The 13,490-nt window shown below is 49.2% G+C and overlaps 5 protein-coding genes across 5 annotated transcripts; 3 read left to right on the top strand and 2 right to left on the bottom strand.

The window, feature by feature from the left end:
* Positions 1 to 296: 296 nt before the first annotated feature.
* Positions 297 to 2,627, bottom strand: EURHEDRAFT_482912 (AAA family ATPase CDC6). The gene is made up of 3 exons (XM_040785526.1): positions 2,513 to 2,627; positions 2,170 to 2,445; positions 297 to 2,108 (listed from the first exon to the last, which is right to left on the bottom strand). Exons 1-3 carry the CDS (start codon positions 2,562 to 2,564, stop codon positions 502 to 504), a joined length of 1,935 nt encoding a protein of 644 aa, XP_040636934.1. The 5' UTR covers positions 2,565 to 2,627; the 3' UTR covers positions 297 to 501.
* A 238-nt stretch (positions 2,628 to 2,865) lies between these two features.
* Positions 2,866 to 5,034, top strand: EURHEDRAFT_414442 (DNA-protein crosslink repair co-factor UBX5). The gene is made up of 2 exons (XM_040782434.1): positions 2,866 to 3,621; positions 3,684 to 5,034. The coding sequence occupies exons 1-2, from the start codon at positions 3,135 to 3,137 to the stop codon at positions 4,772 to 4,774; spliced, it is 1,578 nt and encodes a 525-aa protein (XP_040636933.1). The 5' UTR covers positions 2,866 to 3,134; the 3' UTR covers positions 4,775 to 5,034.
* A 445-nt stretch (positions 5,035 to 5,479) lies between these two features.
* Positions 5,480 to 8,479, top strand: EURHEDRAFT_414440 (putative Ste20-like serine/threonine protein kinase). The gene is made up of 5 exons (XM_040782433.1): positions 5,480 to 5,569; positions 5,697 to 5,815; positions 5,880 to 5,910; positions 5,986 to 6,302; positions 6,361 to 8,479. Exons 2-5 carry the CDS (start codon positions 5,764 to 5,766, stop codon positions 8,181 to 8,183), a joined length of 2,223 nt encoding a protein of 740 aa, XP_040636932.1. The 5' UTR covers positions 5,480 to 5,569; positions 5,697 to 5,763; the 3' UTR covers positions 8,184 to 8,479.
* EURHEDRAFT_504476 (putative C6 transcription factor) lies at positions 8,437 to 11,352 on the bottom strand. Its single transcript, XM_040785813.1, has 5 exons — positions 11,017 to 11,352; positions 10,928 to 10,962; positions 10,750 to 10,866; positions 9,422 to 10,688; positions 8,437 to 9,365 (listed from the first exon to the last, which is right to left on the bottom strand). The coding sequence occupies exons 1-5, from the start codon at positions 11,169 to 11,171 to the stop codon at positions 8,573 to 8,575; spliced, it is 2,367 nt and encodes a 788-aa protein (XP_040636931.1). The 5' UTR covers positions 11,172 to 11,352; the 3' UTR covers positions 8,437 to 8,572.
* Positions 11,353 to 11,514: 162 nt separating this feature from the next.
* Positions 11,515 to 13,317, top strand: EURHEDRAFT_414437 (L-rhamnonate dehydratase). The gene is made up of 3 exons (XM_040782432.1): positions 11,515 to 11,864; positions 11,932 to 12,154; positions 12,224 to 13,317. The coding sequence occupies exons 1-3, from the start codon at positions 11,772 to 11,774 to the stop codon at positions 13,189 to 13,191; spliced, it is 1,284 nt and encodes a 427-aa protein (XP_040636930.1). The 5' UTR covers positions 11,515 to 11,771; the 3' UTR covers positions 13,192 to 13,317.
* The last annotated feature ends 173 nt before the right edge of the window (positions 13,318 to 13,490 follow it).

Here is a 13,490-nt window from a genome sequence, read left to right as displayed (position 1 = left end):
TCGCCTAGTATGAATGGTCTGTTGAAATTGAGTACCAACTTCCCTCGTGTGTTTTAAGATTTTTTTAGTATGCATATTCCTGAATAGACCCGATTTCGCAAGAAACGTTATTATTTGAGTACTGAAAACCACTGTTTATCAATTAAATAAAATGATGGATAAAGGCTAAAAGTTGGTTTAAATGGACAAAGAAGGGGGGATCATAGCCCGCATAAGCGACGTGGACGCCGCAGTCCATCATCCAACTGAAGTATGGAACGCTACTGACTACAATTAAAGGCATTGCTGGAATAGCAGAGCAGTTCTAACAATTGTATCCAATTTTTTTCGTCGTTATGCTATGCTAAGAATCACTAACCTAAAATGACAAATGCCATGAACTCCAGTATATCCAAAAGGTTGTCAGACTGATGCTTAAAATGAAAGACCGGATGCATAATCTTCGAACTCCAAAAATGCCATATGCATGCAAGGCAGATATGCAAAAAACGGCCACCATCTTTACAGTCCTTGACCTGAGAGCAACCTTCTTAAGATGCCCTCTCCCGGGCCCGCAATTTGGCCATCGATTTCCCTTTGCGATACGAAACAAACAAGTCCTTGTTCATCTGAGCCCTTGATAGGTGTCGAAGTAGTAGATCTTGACGGGGTACGTGTCAGGTCCGAGCCACCGGCAACCGTACCTCCCCGACCACGGCCTTGGAATTCACCAACCAAGCCCATAGTTTCCAGGTTGCTGAGCACATCTTTGAATTCGGTCGCCGTGAGAGGGTGGAGAATGTTATCGTTCCGGCACAACGCGCAGTACGTGTCGAAAATTTGCTTAACCGTTGGGGCGGAGATCTTGGTTCTGGACGGTGTGCTCGTGATGTCGCCTTCACGCCGCTTTCGGTCAAGTGCTATCAACGAACAGATAACTGCTTTTTGCTGGAGATTGATATTCTGTAGTCTTTGAACAGTGCCTTGTCCGAAAGCAGATGAAGTAATGCGTGCCACATGGGCAATGCTAGCTCGAGGTGCGTTAAGAGCAGTGTAAACTGATGTCGAATCCTTCGGTTGTGGTGTCTTTGTAGGGGTTGATAGGTTCTTGTTTTCGATCAGGATAGTCTTGGATGGAGTCTGTGAATCGTCGTTCTGCTTCTCCAGCTTCTTCAAAGTCTCCTGCTCAATGAGATCGATGGCGCGCTTAACCAGTTCAAAGGCTTTCCGTAGATCACCAGTCTGAGAAGCCACCTTTTTCGCACATAATTGGATAGCGGCCGGCTGAACAAAAGGTACGAAGCTTGGTTCAGCATTTTGATCACAGGGAAGCAATGATCGAAGACGGTTCGTGATCACATTGGCGATCTGGTTGGCGTTGTATGGCAAGAATGGGAGTAGTCGGGGTTTGAGGTTTTTCGCCTTGAGTTGGGGAAGAGACCGATCTGTCAGGTCAAGCGCGTTGGCAATTCCAATGAGCATGAGTTTAGACTTGCTGTGCAACGCCCATTCAAAAAGCGACTGTAGTACCCCAGCGTCCGAAGTGAGAAGGTGGTCGATTTCATCCAAAGTAACAAAAAACAGTCCGTCTTCCGACTCGTTCGGGATAAACATGGCTTTCAGTCGGTCCGCCTCACTCTTCTTGAAGATCTCCGAATCGTCGCAGAATTCCTCAACGAGTTTGCTATAGACATCACGAGGTCCCCGCATACTTGCACAGTTGACATGCGCAAACTTCACGGCCGAAAAGTCCATCCCTTGACATACTTCGTCGATCATTGCACTTTTGCCGGTACCGGGAGGCCCACTGACGTATAAGCAACCACCTGTTTGCGATTCTACACCATCTTCGATGAACGATTTCAACCTCTCCCGTTCCGTTTCGCGACCAATTAACCGACCAGAGTTCGCTCCCCGAGCAAACAGCTGCCGAGCTTGCGTATAAACCGTCTGAGTTGTTGTAGTCGAGGTCGTAGTTGTCGGTGTAGAGATATGTCGGGGAGTGCGCGGAGTCAAGGACTTAGCGCCAACTTGAACTCGATGTCTTGGGGTAATAGGAGGCGATTCGAGTACATCTTGGTACCGGGACTTGGAAGGAGTTCTGATTCCAATGGGGTTTGCGTTCTCATCTGCCGCAAATTAGCTTGAATTCAACGCAACCCCTCGACTGGAGGGAAGAAAAAGTCTTACCGTTCACGGCCTTTGACGTCGTTTGGAGATTCGAATTGACTTTGACGGGGGATGTGGTCGGCTGAACGGTATGCTTAGAGCGTCTAGTCTCAGCAGCAGGGGCAATCTTTTCGGCTGTGTCGTTTTCTTGATCATTCTCTTCGGCGATCGAGCTGTTTTTCCTCCCTCGGGAACGCAATTGGCGTGGTGACGATACCGGAGACTGATCCTTCTCTTGAAGAATGCGAGGTGTCCGCGACCGACGCTTGCTGGAAGTGCGTACCGGTAATGCAGGTACTGTGACGAATGTCGTTAGTATCAATAAGATGTACAACGTCGTGAGGAAGGGACGATTGAAATGTACCTTCAGTTTGCAGAGCACCCCGTGAGCGCTTTCCCAAAACCGTGGCTGCCATGGTGATTTTACTTGATCTTGTGGAAGAAGCAAACGAGGAGGAGAATGTAGCAGCGGAGAGCAAGTGCGATGGATGTGCCTCGACGTAACGCCAATTATCCATTATTCCTTTTTAGGCGCGCATGCGCTCTAGTCGCGTCTACCATTTCGCGTCACGCGTCGCATTAAGTCACGTGCAAATTATGAACTGCGTTTTAGGGACCAGTCGGTGACCATAGACCGTATGTAATTTATATAAGATACGGTATCATTACAGATCACAAGGGATCGGACCGGATTATCTTAGTGGGCAAAGTGCGTCACCGATTTTGGCAGATGATTGTTAAGAGTCAATTCTTTGAAGCAATTCTGACACTTATGTCTCCATTTCGTGGACACTTCGTCTGTCACTGAAGCTGTCCGTGGGTTTCGCTAATCATCTTCCACCAGAAGCGTTAACATTCTTGCCTTATCCGATCTCGCCTCAACCTTGGCTGATCAGTATAATCTTCAACATTCCCCTCACCACAGGCCATTGCCTCTACGCTTCCCTACCATTTCCGTTGTCGGAGTATTCAACACATAGCACACCATGAACGACGACGTGGTGGCTCAGTTTTCTGAGATCACCGGCTCCAGTCCGGGGCTGGCAAGCCAGTACTTGCAACTGGCCGATTTCAACATCGAGCAGGCTATGTCGCTTTACTTCGAAAACGGAGGTGCACCTCTAACAGATGAGCCTTCGACGGCTGAGCCTCAAAGAGCTCCTGGTCACCAAAATGAGCCTGGCGTCGTTCATATCGACTCTGATGACGATGTCACCGTTGACGAAACACGATCAGCGCCTCGAAGCCGGCCAGCACCACCAGCGGCCTATGAAGATGATGAGGCTATGGCACGACGTCTTCAGGAAGAAATTTACGGTGCAGGTGGTAGTGGAGGAGGTGCAGGAGTAGAAGATGATGTGCGGGCACCGATGGCGCGCACAACAGAAACTTTGGTGGGACCAGAGGAAGATTTCGATGATGGCATGCATACTAGTATATTGTCTCAGTTGCGATCTCGTGGTCAACGAAGCAGTAAGTATTTCGCTTCTCAAGTTCATTCTCGCTCTAGGTTACTGAATTTGCGTGCGTTCTAGACCGACCTGGCATTTTCAACCAACGCGATACCTCGTCTATATGGGCAGAAGACTCCGATCAGGCCAACCGCGAGAGGCTCGCAGCAGCTACCGGAGGTGCTTCCGAAACGTCGAATAAATCGAACATGCTTGCTGAAATGTACCGGCCACCATTTGAGATTATGTCGAGGCTTCCGTGGGATGCAGCTCGTGAGGAAGGCCGCGAGAACGAGAAGTGGATATTGATCAACATTCAAGATTCGTCGATTTTCGACTGCCAACTCCTCAACAGAGACCTGTGGAAAGACTCGACCGTTCAGGAAACTATCAGAGAGCACTTTGTCTTTCTACAGTATTCCAAAGACGACCCTCGTGCGACGCTGTATCTGCAATATTATTTCCAGGCGCACGATGTCGGCGACAACTACCCCCATATCGCCATTGTTGACCCTCGGACCGGCGAACAGATGAAGGTTTTGTCACAGGGACCTCCCGTAATTAAGGTAGCCGATTTTCTAATCCAACTTCACGAGTTCCTTGATCGATACAGTTTGAAGGTCAACGTGCGGAATCCTGTGGCAAAGCGGAAACCTGAGAAGAAGGAGAAGACTGTCGATGCTATGACGGAAGAAGAGATGTTGGAAATGGCGATGCGGAATAGCTTGGGCGAAGAAGCAACACAGACCCCCAAGGTGGAGGATCCTGATGAACTGACTCGCAGTGTCGAAGATGTCAAGGGCAAGGGCAAAGCCCCTGAAGCGGAGGACGTCAGCATGGTTGGAGCGAAGGAAGAAGAACTCGATCCTGAGACTTCGTTATTCGCATCGATTCCAGCAGACCGGCCGCATACAGAGCCTCCCGCTGACCCAACGACAACCACCCGCATACAATTCCGACATCCATCTGGAAGAGTGATCCGGCGCTTTGCTCTGTCCGATCCTGTACGACGTATTTATGAATGGCTGAAGGCTGACCCCCCTCTGGAGGACAAAAAGGGTGTTACATTCGAGCTCAATGCTATGGGTCGCAATCTGATCAACCAGCTCGACGAAAGTGTCGCAGATGCTGGGCTGAAGAACGGAACAGTTATGATCGGGTATCACGAAGATTAAGAGGGGGTCTTAATGACGTTTTATACTAACTACGTCTGTATTGGGCTTGAAGATACCAGGTGTTTAGACAAGGCTGGGACCATGTCTCCTTATTTGTCCTTTTCGCAGTACAGAGCTGGACAACTTTCCTACATTCTTACCAAGACATGTATACATATGTCATATACCGATTCTCAGTGTAATGATTCAGTATGTATGAAGAAAGATTAGAGTGTCGACAAGAATAGCAATCTTAATTCAAATATATTATTATCTCGAATGTAATACTTCGAGTATACCTGTTTACCAAATCGGGCATAGCGCCAGTTCCACACACCGCCCGTGACTGGTGCGGAGATCTCGCCGACCGCCCGGCAGAATAAGCCCCGCGGTTGTCCCGGCGCCTGGTTCGATCTTCCAAGATAAACGCAAGGGAAACATTTCCATGCATTGCTGCCAGCGCCTGTTTTAATCCCTGAAAAAGCAGACAGAGACACCGGTCTCAGAGCATTTCTTGTCCCGATCTCACTGGCTGTGATTCCTCCCGATTGAGTCGCGCAAAAGGTCGTTGTTTTGTTATTGATTGATGGCTTACAGCACCCGATCCCACCAGCCCGATAAACAATAAGTAAGTGGAGCACGCCAGGGCAGCAACGAACCTCCCTCGGAGCTTTTGTACTGATATCAGTTTCTGGCAAGCTATAGTTAATTGATGTGATCTGGCCTATCTTTATGTGTTTTTCTTTTCTGTGTTGCTTGATTTAGATATCAGCGGCACTCTCTCGGTTTATTCTTATCCGTACCGCGTGGACTGGTGAGTATCTCCTTGTTTGACGAAGTCATTCAGTGAATTATTCGCCTATATGTTTGCATTTTGCATTCCCTGTCACATTTTCGTGCATCCTCCCTACTTCATACAGTCCGTTCTGTTTACACCCCGCAGGATTAATGCTGTCTAGTGTCGACCCGGGTTAATGATCAATCACTTCCTGTGATCTGAAACCGCAATCATGGAAGGACCAGTGGATCCTGAATCCATCTATACGAAACAGAGCTGCATTGGTGTGTAATCGGAAAGTGCGAAATCAATCATACAGACCGGGATCACTAAACTTTGGCTGTCCAGGTGGTGGAAGCTTTGGGCGAGTTTACAAAGGGTATGTCCTGACTGAATGCGCGGTCACTGCGTCCCATGTATTGTGGCCAATGCTGACGCGATGAATATACGCTAGTGTCGATAACCGGAATGGTAAACCAGTCGCGATCAAAGTCGTTGATGTCGAAGATGCCGAAGACGACGTCGAGGATATTATCTCGGAGATCGCGATTCTCTCTGAACTCAACTCTCCCCATGTTACGAGATACTATGGTTCGTTCCTGAAGGGGTCCCATTTGTGGATCGTCATGGAGTTTTGCTCTGGTGGTAGCTGCTCAGACTTGCTGCGTCCCGGAAAAATATCGGAGGACTACATCATGATCATTCTCAGGGAATTGCTTCGTGGCTTGGAATACCTCCACAATGATCAGAAGTTACATAGGGATATCAAAGGTACATCTGAATCTGCAATCTTCCCAATATTGCGCACATAAGCTAACAGCCATGTCAGCCGCAAACATTCTTTTAACCGCAGATGGTCAGGTGAAATTGGCAGACTTTGGCGTCTCTGGACAGTTATCAGCAACCATGACGAAAAAGAATACGTTCGTTGGTACGCCTTTTTGGATGGCCCCGGAAGTCATCAAGCAGTCTGGTTACGACTACAAGGCCGATATCTGGTCTCTGGGGATCACGGCGATTGAACTAGCTTGTGGAGAGCCCCCTTACTCTGACATCCATCCTATGAAAGTCTTATTCTTGATTCCCAAGAACCACCCGCCGATCTTACAAGGAGACGAGTTTAGCAGATATTTCAAGAACTTTGTCGAACTCTGCTTGCGCCGTGATCCCAGAGAACGACCTTCGGCCAGGGAACTGCTCGAGCATCCATTTATTAAGCGTGCTAAAAGGACTACATATTTAACCGAGTTGATCGAACGCCATGAACGCTGGCAAATAGAGAAGGCAAATGAGAAGAATAAAGATATTGGTGAGACGCAGGCGCCTGACTTTAGTTATATGTCCTTTCATGATGCACCAACTCAACAGGCAGCCCGTCAAGAAGTGGAAGACGATGATCTTTGGGACTTTGGTACTGTCCGTCCTGGAGTACGCGGAGCAGGTCTGAAGCCGATGAAAGACGCAGATACAAACACCCGAAACCAAGGACATGTGGATTGGGATTTGAGTGACCAACCCCAATTGAACCAAAGGAAGCCCAGTGGCCCTCAACTGGCAGCACCACATAGGAAACCCAGCGGTCCTCAGCCGATGCCGCCGCAAAGGAGCAGTTTCCAAGCTATTCCTAATCCGTCACCATCGAAAGTGCCTCTTCCACCATCACCCGTAAAGCCGATATCCATACAGAACGTGCCCCAAACACCTACACACCTTCAAGGGCCCACCGTATTTTCGCAAAAGGAAAGCCCTGGCACAAGCGATTACGACAGGGAACTACAGCAATCATTGGTACAGGACTTAGGATTCCTTCAGCTTGACCACCCGGCGGATGTCCGATTATCTTCCCGAGAACTGAAGACAGAGTCAACCGAACAGCTCTCCCCAAAACCTCCAGCGCAGCCTGTGAAAGCATCTCCACGTCAAGGACACATCCCATCACCACCCCCACATAAATCTCCTAAGATCCCCAGTCAGGGCTTCATGCCAGCCCCAGATGTACGTCCCCAGCAGCCAGCATTTGCTCAACCCCATGTCCGCCCTCCACCAACCCCCAAACACAGGTCGCCACCACCGCAACTGCCTTCGCAACCACAGACACCAACGCGTAACACGCAGTCACCGAAGTCTCCTGCGACGTCCACTTTCAACAACGCCAACTACCATCGCGGAGCAGCCGGTGTCAGTTCACACGATATCAGCAGGCCGCCGCAGCCGCTGACGCCAACGCGTAATCCGCAATCTCCTACGGTTTCCGCTTTCAGCAACGCAAACAACTTCCCTCATGCCAGCTCTCACGAAACCAGACCGTCATCGTCATCAAATGAGGTCACAGCTTTGAATAGTGTCCTTGTTCCTGCACTGAAGGCAGCTATACGCCGTCGTTCCCGCCGAATGGACCGTCTTCGACGGAACGTCGGCAATGAGCGGAGCAGCGAGGTGATCGACCTTCATGAACGTCGCGAATATGCACACGATATGATTGAGTCGCTTGTGAGTGACATATCCGGGATGTTTACCAGGATCGAGCGGTTAGATCAAGAGGCACCAATCGGAATGGGCGCAGACGTGTCGTCTTTCTTGGAAGGATTTCTTGAAGAAGTCCTTGTTAGAATCGAACCGGCTGATGAAGAACCAAGCCCTGGTAAGCGCTAAGTTACATAACCTGGTAATCCATCATCTCATTGCATTGCTCTACTTGTTTGGGCTTCTCTTTATTTTTCCACTTCATACTTCATGGCCGTTGGGTGTGGCGTTGATTGTTTGGGTATGGGATTTGCATTATCGAAGCATCAGGGTTAGATACGTACATGTTTGTCTTGATAAAATGTGTTGCTATATGTTTGATTCATGAATGGAAAGAATGTTTCTTATGGGGCTACGGTAGGGTAGGCTGATATTTGATGTTATGTCTTGATTGAAAGTTCTAATGTACATGCTATACTAACGTGCATGCTATACCTTTACCATGTAAATGCTATGAATACACTATCTTGTGTATGTTTAGAACGGATTCGCGCCGTCACCTGACAGGATGCATCGCATCACCCCGTCTGCCGAAACAACCAATCAGTCTCTGGAGTCGGAATGAGATAATTGGTAATATTCAAGTCATTCATATTCGATGAATGGCCATCCACGGCTGCATCCATAGGATCTGCCGCTCCTCCAGCTAACCCATGCATATGCGATGGATTATTGCTACCTGCTACCTCGACGTCGAGACTAGGCATATCCAGAGCCCGCGTGGGAGGTACACGGGGTACATTGAAGAAGCCAAAGACGTCAAGGTATTCCAGTTCATTTGGCGCAAGGTTCCGCAAGGGCCCTGCAGTCGATGGCATCGGTGGTTGGCTGCTACTAGCTGGCGACGAGCGCGGTTGTCGCGAGATAAGGAAATCCAGATCAAACGCACAGCGACGCATATCCGCTAATATCTTGACTGTAGATGGTGTGGCACGTTCGTCATCTATTGCGCCGGATTGCTGGTACTCGCCGTACTCATCTAGTACGCGATGTAGAATCGAGCTGTACCGCTCTGCTACCTTCCAGTACATGCCCATTTGGGCGAGGGTGTCGACGAAGAAAGTAAAGTCGGGGCTCACTGTGTGCGCGATGGTGGATCCGTGGACGAGCAAGAGGCGGGCTGAGACCCACAGGGTGAAGGCGAATGGGGGACCGAGTTTGTCGAGGAGCTTGTTGTTGACCACTAGGCGAGTTACGGAGAGGATGTTGTCGACTGCTAAGAGACATCGTTGGTTGGCGCTGTATGATGGGGTGAAGATTGGGGAGCGGGTTGTTGGGTATGCAGCGGATGAATGAAGACGGATCACAGCTCTATGGTGGGTTTTCTTAGTCATTAATGCTTCTTGTGTTAATAGGGAAGAGCTTACGTTTGATAAGCAGCATGGAGCTGCACCCAGTCACACTGTAAACCCCGAGCATGCTTTGACCCGCTGAACAGTCGAGACGAATTCTCGTATGCATACTCAGTAGGGAGATTGAACTCCCATGATGTCAACTCACTATCAAGCTTGCGATAAGTTGCTTGCCACTCTTCGACATCGGACAATGACGCGATATCCACCGGCCTTTTCAAGAAACGATGAATGCGCGTGAGAATGCCTAGTATCTCGACATAAAGACCCAGAAATCCGACATTCTCCGCACGATTGATGTATTCAGTTCGGTTGTGGGAATGACAGAACCATCTCGTCTCCACAGGCCTGTTCTTGACAAAATATTCATCTTTGCATGGAAGCTTGCGGTCAATATCCTTGTCATCCAAGGCGAAATCGAAAGCTGTTGCTATAGTCGAATATCTATCCAACAGATATACCATCCAGAACAACCGGCGTCTGCCTTCTTCCTCGACCCATGAGTCTGGTTCAGGAAGGACAACCGCTCTCAGTGTATAGATGGAAGGGTAGACAGGGGCGACTAAACGAGACTTGGGCTCAACTGCTAGTCCCAGTTGGACCACGGACCTTGCTATGAGAGCAAGAAGTTTCCATCCAGGCGGACCATTGGATGAACCAACTAAATCAAGTGCTAGTATTACCAGAGCCTGCAGCGCCTTAACGGATGAGTTCTCCAGTCCGTAGAGAAGCACCTTTTGTTTGGATGAGTCATGGTACTGCTTCCTATTTCGTTCGTTGAGGCGAGTGTCTGTAGAGAATCGGAGAGTTGTTGCAACTATAGCATAGAGTACCATACGGTCTTCCTCGGCCAGAGGGGATGGCCCGAAGAAGATGTCCAAGGTCGTCCGACGATGAAGAATAGGGCACCATGGATTGACGTGCTCAAAATAGAGATCAACCAGTGCATACAGCAAGTCGTATGGAGGAAGTTCAAGTTCTGGATCTGCGAATGAACGCGCTTGATTTGAAAACAAATTCACCGGTACATTCAATGATGAATCATTGTCCGTGTAGTCATGCTGGCAGAGAATTGGGGTATCTTGAGAGGGATGAGTCGGCAGGGAAGACGGTTCTCGGACCAAGTCATTGAGCGGACTTGGCTTATGGGCAGCAGAAGGCTCCGAGGGAGAGCTATAGGGAAAGGAACCGGTTTGAGGCAGATCAGGGAGCAACCGGGGGTTCTGAAGAATGTGTGTTTCGATAAGACGACCTTGCGACTGAACGGTCTTTTCCAACTTGTCTGTTCGTCCGATATTAGATTAATACGGAACAACCTTGCCCACAATTATACAAGGACATACCCAACCGTTGCTCTAGCTCCTTTCCATACCCTGCTCGGAGGCCGGGTTTCTTTCTTTCCTTGTATTCGCACAATTGGCCATTGCGAGAACACCAGCCACAACTAGGCTGTGCTCGATCTAGATAGTTGACCCCAGATTAGATATGCTGCAATCAACAATCCAATTACAGACTACGTACCACATTTGACTTTTCTCTGTTTGCACAGCTCGCATCTGATAGCTGCGTCAGATTTAGGATCTGCGAGTAATCATCGGACAGCGACATACGACACAGTAAGCGGACGCTTTCGTTTCAGTCCGTTCGAACCATTCCAAGTGAGACGGCTGTTAATTTCACTCTCTGCAGCAGACCAGAGTTCATCTGCACTTAGGTCTCTATCCTGATCGCCGTGGTTCTGGGCAGAAGCTCTTGCGTTCGGCATGGTGTTCTAGCGAGACCGGGAGTAGAGGATAAGCGGCTCCAAAGGGGAATAGTATGGCATTATGCGTGTGGATACACGTCCGACAAATCACTCGGCGAATGAAAAACGCACTTGCAAGAAAGAACCCAACTATTGTGAGAATAACGAAGAAGAATTGGACAAGGAAAATGAGATGCAGGTGTAATGATGCCTGAGGCACAAATCGGAGCCAGGCACCAACCCCGCATATCAGATCTTGGCATCTCCATATCATGTGTTATTTGTTGATACAGACGGAAATAGCAAATACTATTTGATCATTTTATAGTTTCGCTATGGTCATAATGACTCCAAGATATAAGCGAGAGAATTCCTCGAGCCGTCCTTTTCACTGCCCAGGACAATGCCGGTGCAGGATACATCTCGGGGAAATGGTTATTCGTTGATCTCGGGGGAGCAATACCCCGAGCAATGTCCTATCCGAGGATATTCGCGCAGTGATTCCGGCTTCAAATACAATTAATTCCCTTTGTTTTTGTGATCAGTGGTGTTCTTCTGTTCAATTCTTCTTCTAGCATCGACTGTTTAAAACACCCACTACAACGTTCTGCCTTCATCACCATGGGTTCTACAACTGCTTCTTCTTTTCCCCGCATCAAGGAAGTGCGGACATTTCTCATCGATGGAGTTGGATCTGGCGGTGACTACCACAATGTAGGTTAAATTGCGAGATAGGATGCGGTCCAGGAACTCGTGCTGAATACCAATCCGCCATGTCTAGGTCAAAGGCGGCCATTGGTTGATCGACAGCAACATTTCTACACCTATGACGCGATGGGCGCAATACCGTGGCTCGAGAACTTCATGGGGAATCAACGTTTTGGGTTCCTTCTGTGTGGAACTGGAAGCCACTGATGGAACTAAGGGCTTTGCGACAGGATTCGGTGGCCCTCCGGCGTGCTGGCTGGTCCAGCAGCACTTTGAGCGGTTCTTGCTCGGCGCAGGTGCGATTAACTAAGTCCTCCAACCATGTCCTGAAAGGCGTCAAGCTAAACCTGCTCAACCGTATACAGACCCCCGAGATACAAATGACCTCTTCGAAAAGATGTATCGCGCTTCCATGTTCTACGGCCGGAAGGGTCTCCCGGTGGCAGTCATCTCAGTAATCGACCTAGCTATCTGGGATCTCTTGGGCAAGGTCCGTAACGAGCCGGTCTATAAGCTCATCGGAGGTGCTACTCGTTCGCGACTTGACTTTTACTGCACCGGCCCACAACCTGCAGCAGCCAGGGACATGGGCTTCTCTGGAGCCAAGGTGGCTCTGCCTCATGGTCCCGATGAGGGAACAGAAGGACTGTTGAAGAATGTTGACTACCTCCGCAAGCAACGAGAGAGTGTTGGTCCCAACTTCCCGCTGCGCGTAGACTGCTACATGTCCTTGAATGTGCCCTACACTATTGAGCTCGTTAAGCGATGCGAAAAAGAAGGTATCGACATTGACTGGTGGGAAGAATGTCTCACTCCTGACGACTTTGACGGCCATGCCCTGCTCAAGCGAGCCCATCCCACAGTCAAGTTCACTACCGGCGAACACGAGTTCTCACGCTACGGCTTCCGGAAACTGGTCGAAGGCCGTAACCTTGACATTCTCCAGCCCGATGTCATGTGGGTCGGTGGTATGACTGAGCTTCTCAAGGTCTCTGCCCTTGCCGCCGCTTATGACCTCCCTGTCGTTCCTCATGCGTCAGGACCATACTCGTACCACTTTGTGGTCTCCCAACCCAACACCCCATTCCAAGAATACCTGGCCAACTCGGCTGATGGAAAGAGCGTCGAGCCTGTCTTTGGAAACCTCTTCTTGAACGAGCCCATTCCCAGCAAGGGATACCTTGATGTCTCTATCTTGGACAAGCCAGGATTCGGTCTGGAGCTTAACCCCGCAGCACCTTTGATTCCTGCTGCTTCGATTCTTACTCCAGCACCTCAGAAGAGTCTTGCGGCCCCGACTGATGAACAGAGCTCCAATAGCACTGGTCATTAGATCTTGCAATCTACCTTAACTACTAGGCGATACTCTAGACTTTTTATGGATTGTATCTACTATGTCTTGGTATTTCTTTCTTCTTTTATTAGCCACATTTGTATGCTACGAATATATACTTCCTACATGTCAGTTTGCTTTATTTGAAACTTCGTCATATTGATCATCCATTGTACCCCACCACCAACTGTTCTCATGTGAATCTCCGCTACACCCCTCGGGGTATCATCACCACGAACCCCCGAGACAACCCCACAACCGGCTTATCTTATCGCACTCTTTCGCGGGGTCGAAAACAT

The sequence above is a fragment of the Aspergillus ruber genome (genome assembly GCF_000600275.1).
Source record: "Aspergillus ruber CBS 135680 unplaced genomic scaffold scaffold00022, whole genome shotgun sequence".
Taxonomy (NCBI): domain Eukaryota; kingdom Fungi; phylum Ascomycota; class Eurotiomycetes; order Eurotiales; family Aspergillaceae; genus Aspergillus; species Aspergillus ruber.
This window is presented reverse-complemented; position numbering and strand designations above follow the sequence as displayed.

Excerpts from the sequence above, each read along its gene's own strand:
- EURHEDRAFT_482912 (XM_040785526.1), bottom strand. The coding sequence starts at position 2,564 with ATGGCAGCCACGGTTTTGGGAAAGCGCTCACGGGGTGCTCTGCAAACT. Across the intron at positions 2,446-2,512 it reads GGGTGCTCTGCAAACTGAAG|TACCTGCATTACCGGTACGC; the intron begins GTACATTTCAAT and ends CATTCGTCACAG. Across the intron at positions 2,109-2,169 it reads GACGTCAAAGGCCGTGAACG|ATGAGAACGCAAACCCCATT; the intron begins GTAAGACTTTTT and ends AATTTGCGGCAG.
- EURHEDRAFT_414442 (XM_040782434.1), top strand. The coding sequence starts at position 3,135 with ATGAACGACGACGTGGTGGCTCAGTTTTCTGAGATCACCGGCTCCAGT. Across the intron at positions 3,622-3,683 it reads ATCTCGTGGTCAACGAAGCA|ACCGACCTGGCATTTTCAAC; the intron begins GTAAGTATTTCG and ends CGTGCGTTCTAG.
- EURHEDRAFT_414440 (XM_040782433.1), top strand. The coding sequence starts at position 5,764 with ATGGAAGGACCAGTGGATCCTGAATCCATCTATACGAAACAGAGCTGC. Across the intron at positions 5,816-5,879 it reads TACGAAACAGAGCTGCATTG|GTGGTGGAAGCTTTGGGCGA; the intron begins GTGTGTAATCGG and ends TTGGCTGTCCAG. Across the intron at positions 5,911-5,985 it reads TTTGGGCGAGTTTACAAAGG|TGTCGATAACCGGAATGGTA; the intron begins GTATGTCCTGAC and ends AATATACGCTAG.
- EURHEDRAFT_504476 (XM_040785813.1), bottom strand. The coding sequence starts at position 11,171 with ATGCCGAACGCAAGAGCTTCTGCCCAGAACCACGGCGATCAGGATAGA. Across the intron at positions 10,689-10,749 it reads GGAGCTAGAGCAACGGTTGG|ACAAGTTGGAAAAGACCGTT; the intron begins GTATGTCCTTGT and ends TCGGACGAACAG. Across the intron at positions 9,366-9,421 it reads CTCCATGCTGCTTATCAAAC|AGCTGTGATCCGTCTTCATT; the intron begins GTAAGCTCTTCC and ends AACCCACCATAG.
- EURHEDRAFT_414437 (XM_040782432.1), top strand. The coding sequence starts at position 11,772 with ATGGGTTCTACAACTGCTTCTTCTTTTCCCCGCATCAAGGAAGTGCGG. Across the intron at positions 11,865-11,931 it reads CTGGCGGTGACTACCACAAT|GTCAAAGGCGGCCATTGGTT; the intron begins GTAGGTTAAATT and ends CGCCATGTCTAG. Across the intron at positions 12,155-12,223 it reads GCGGTTCTTGCTCGGCGCAG|ACCCCCGAGATACAAATGAC; the intron begins GTGCGATTAACT and ends AACCGTATACAG.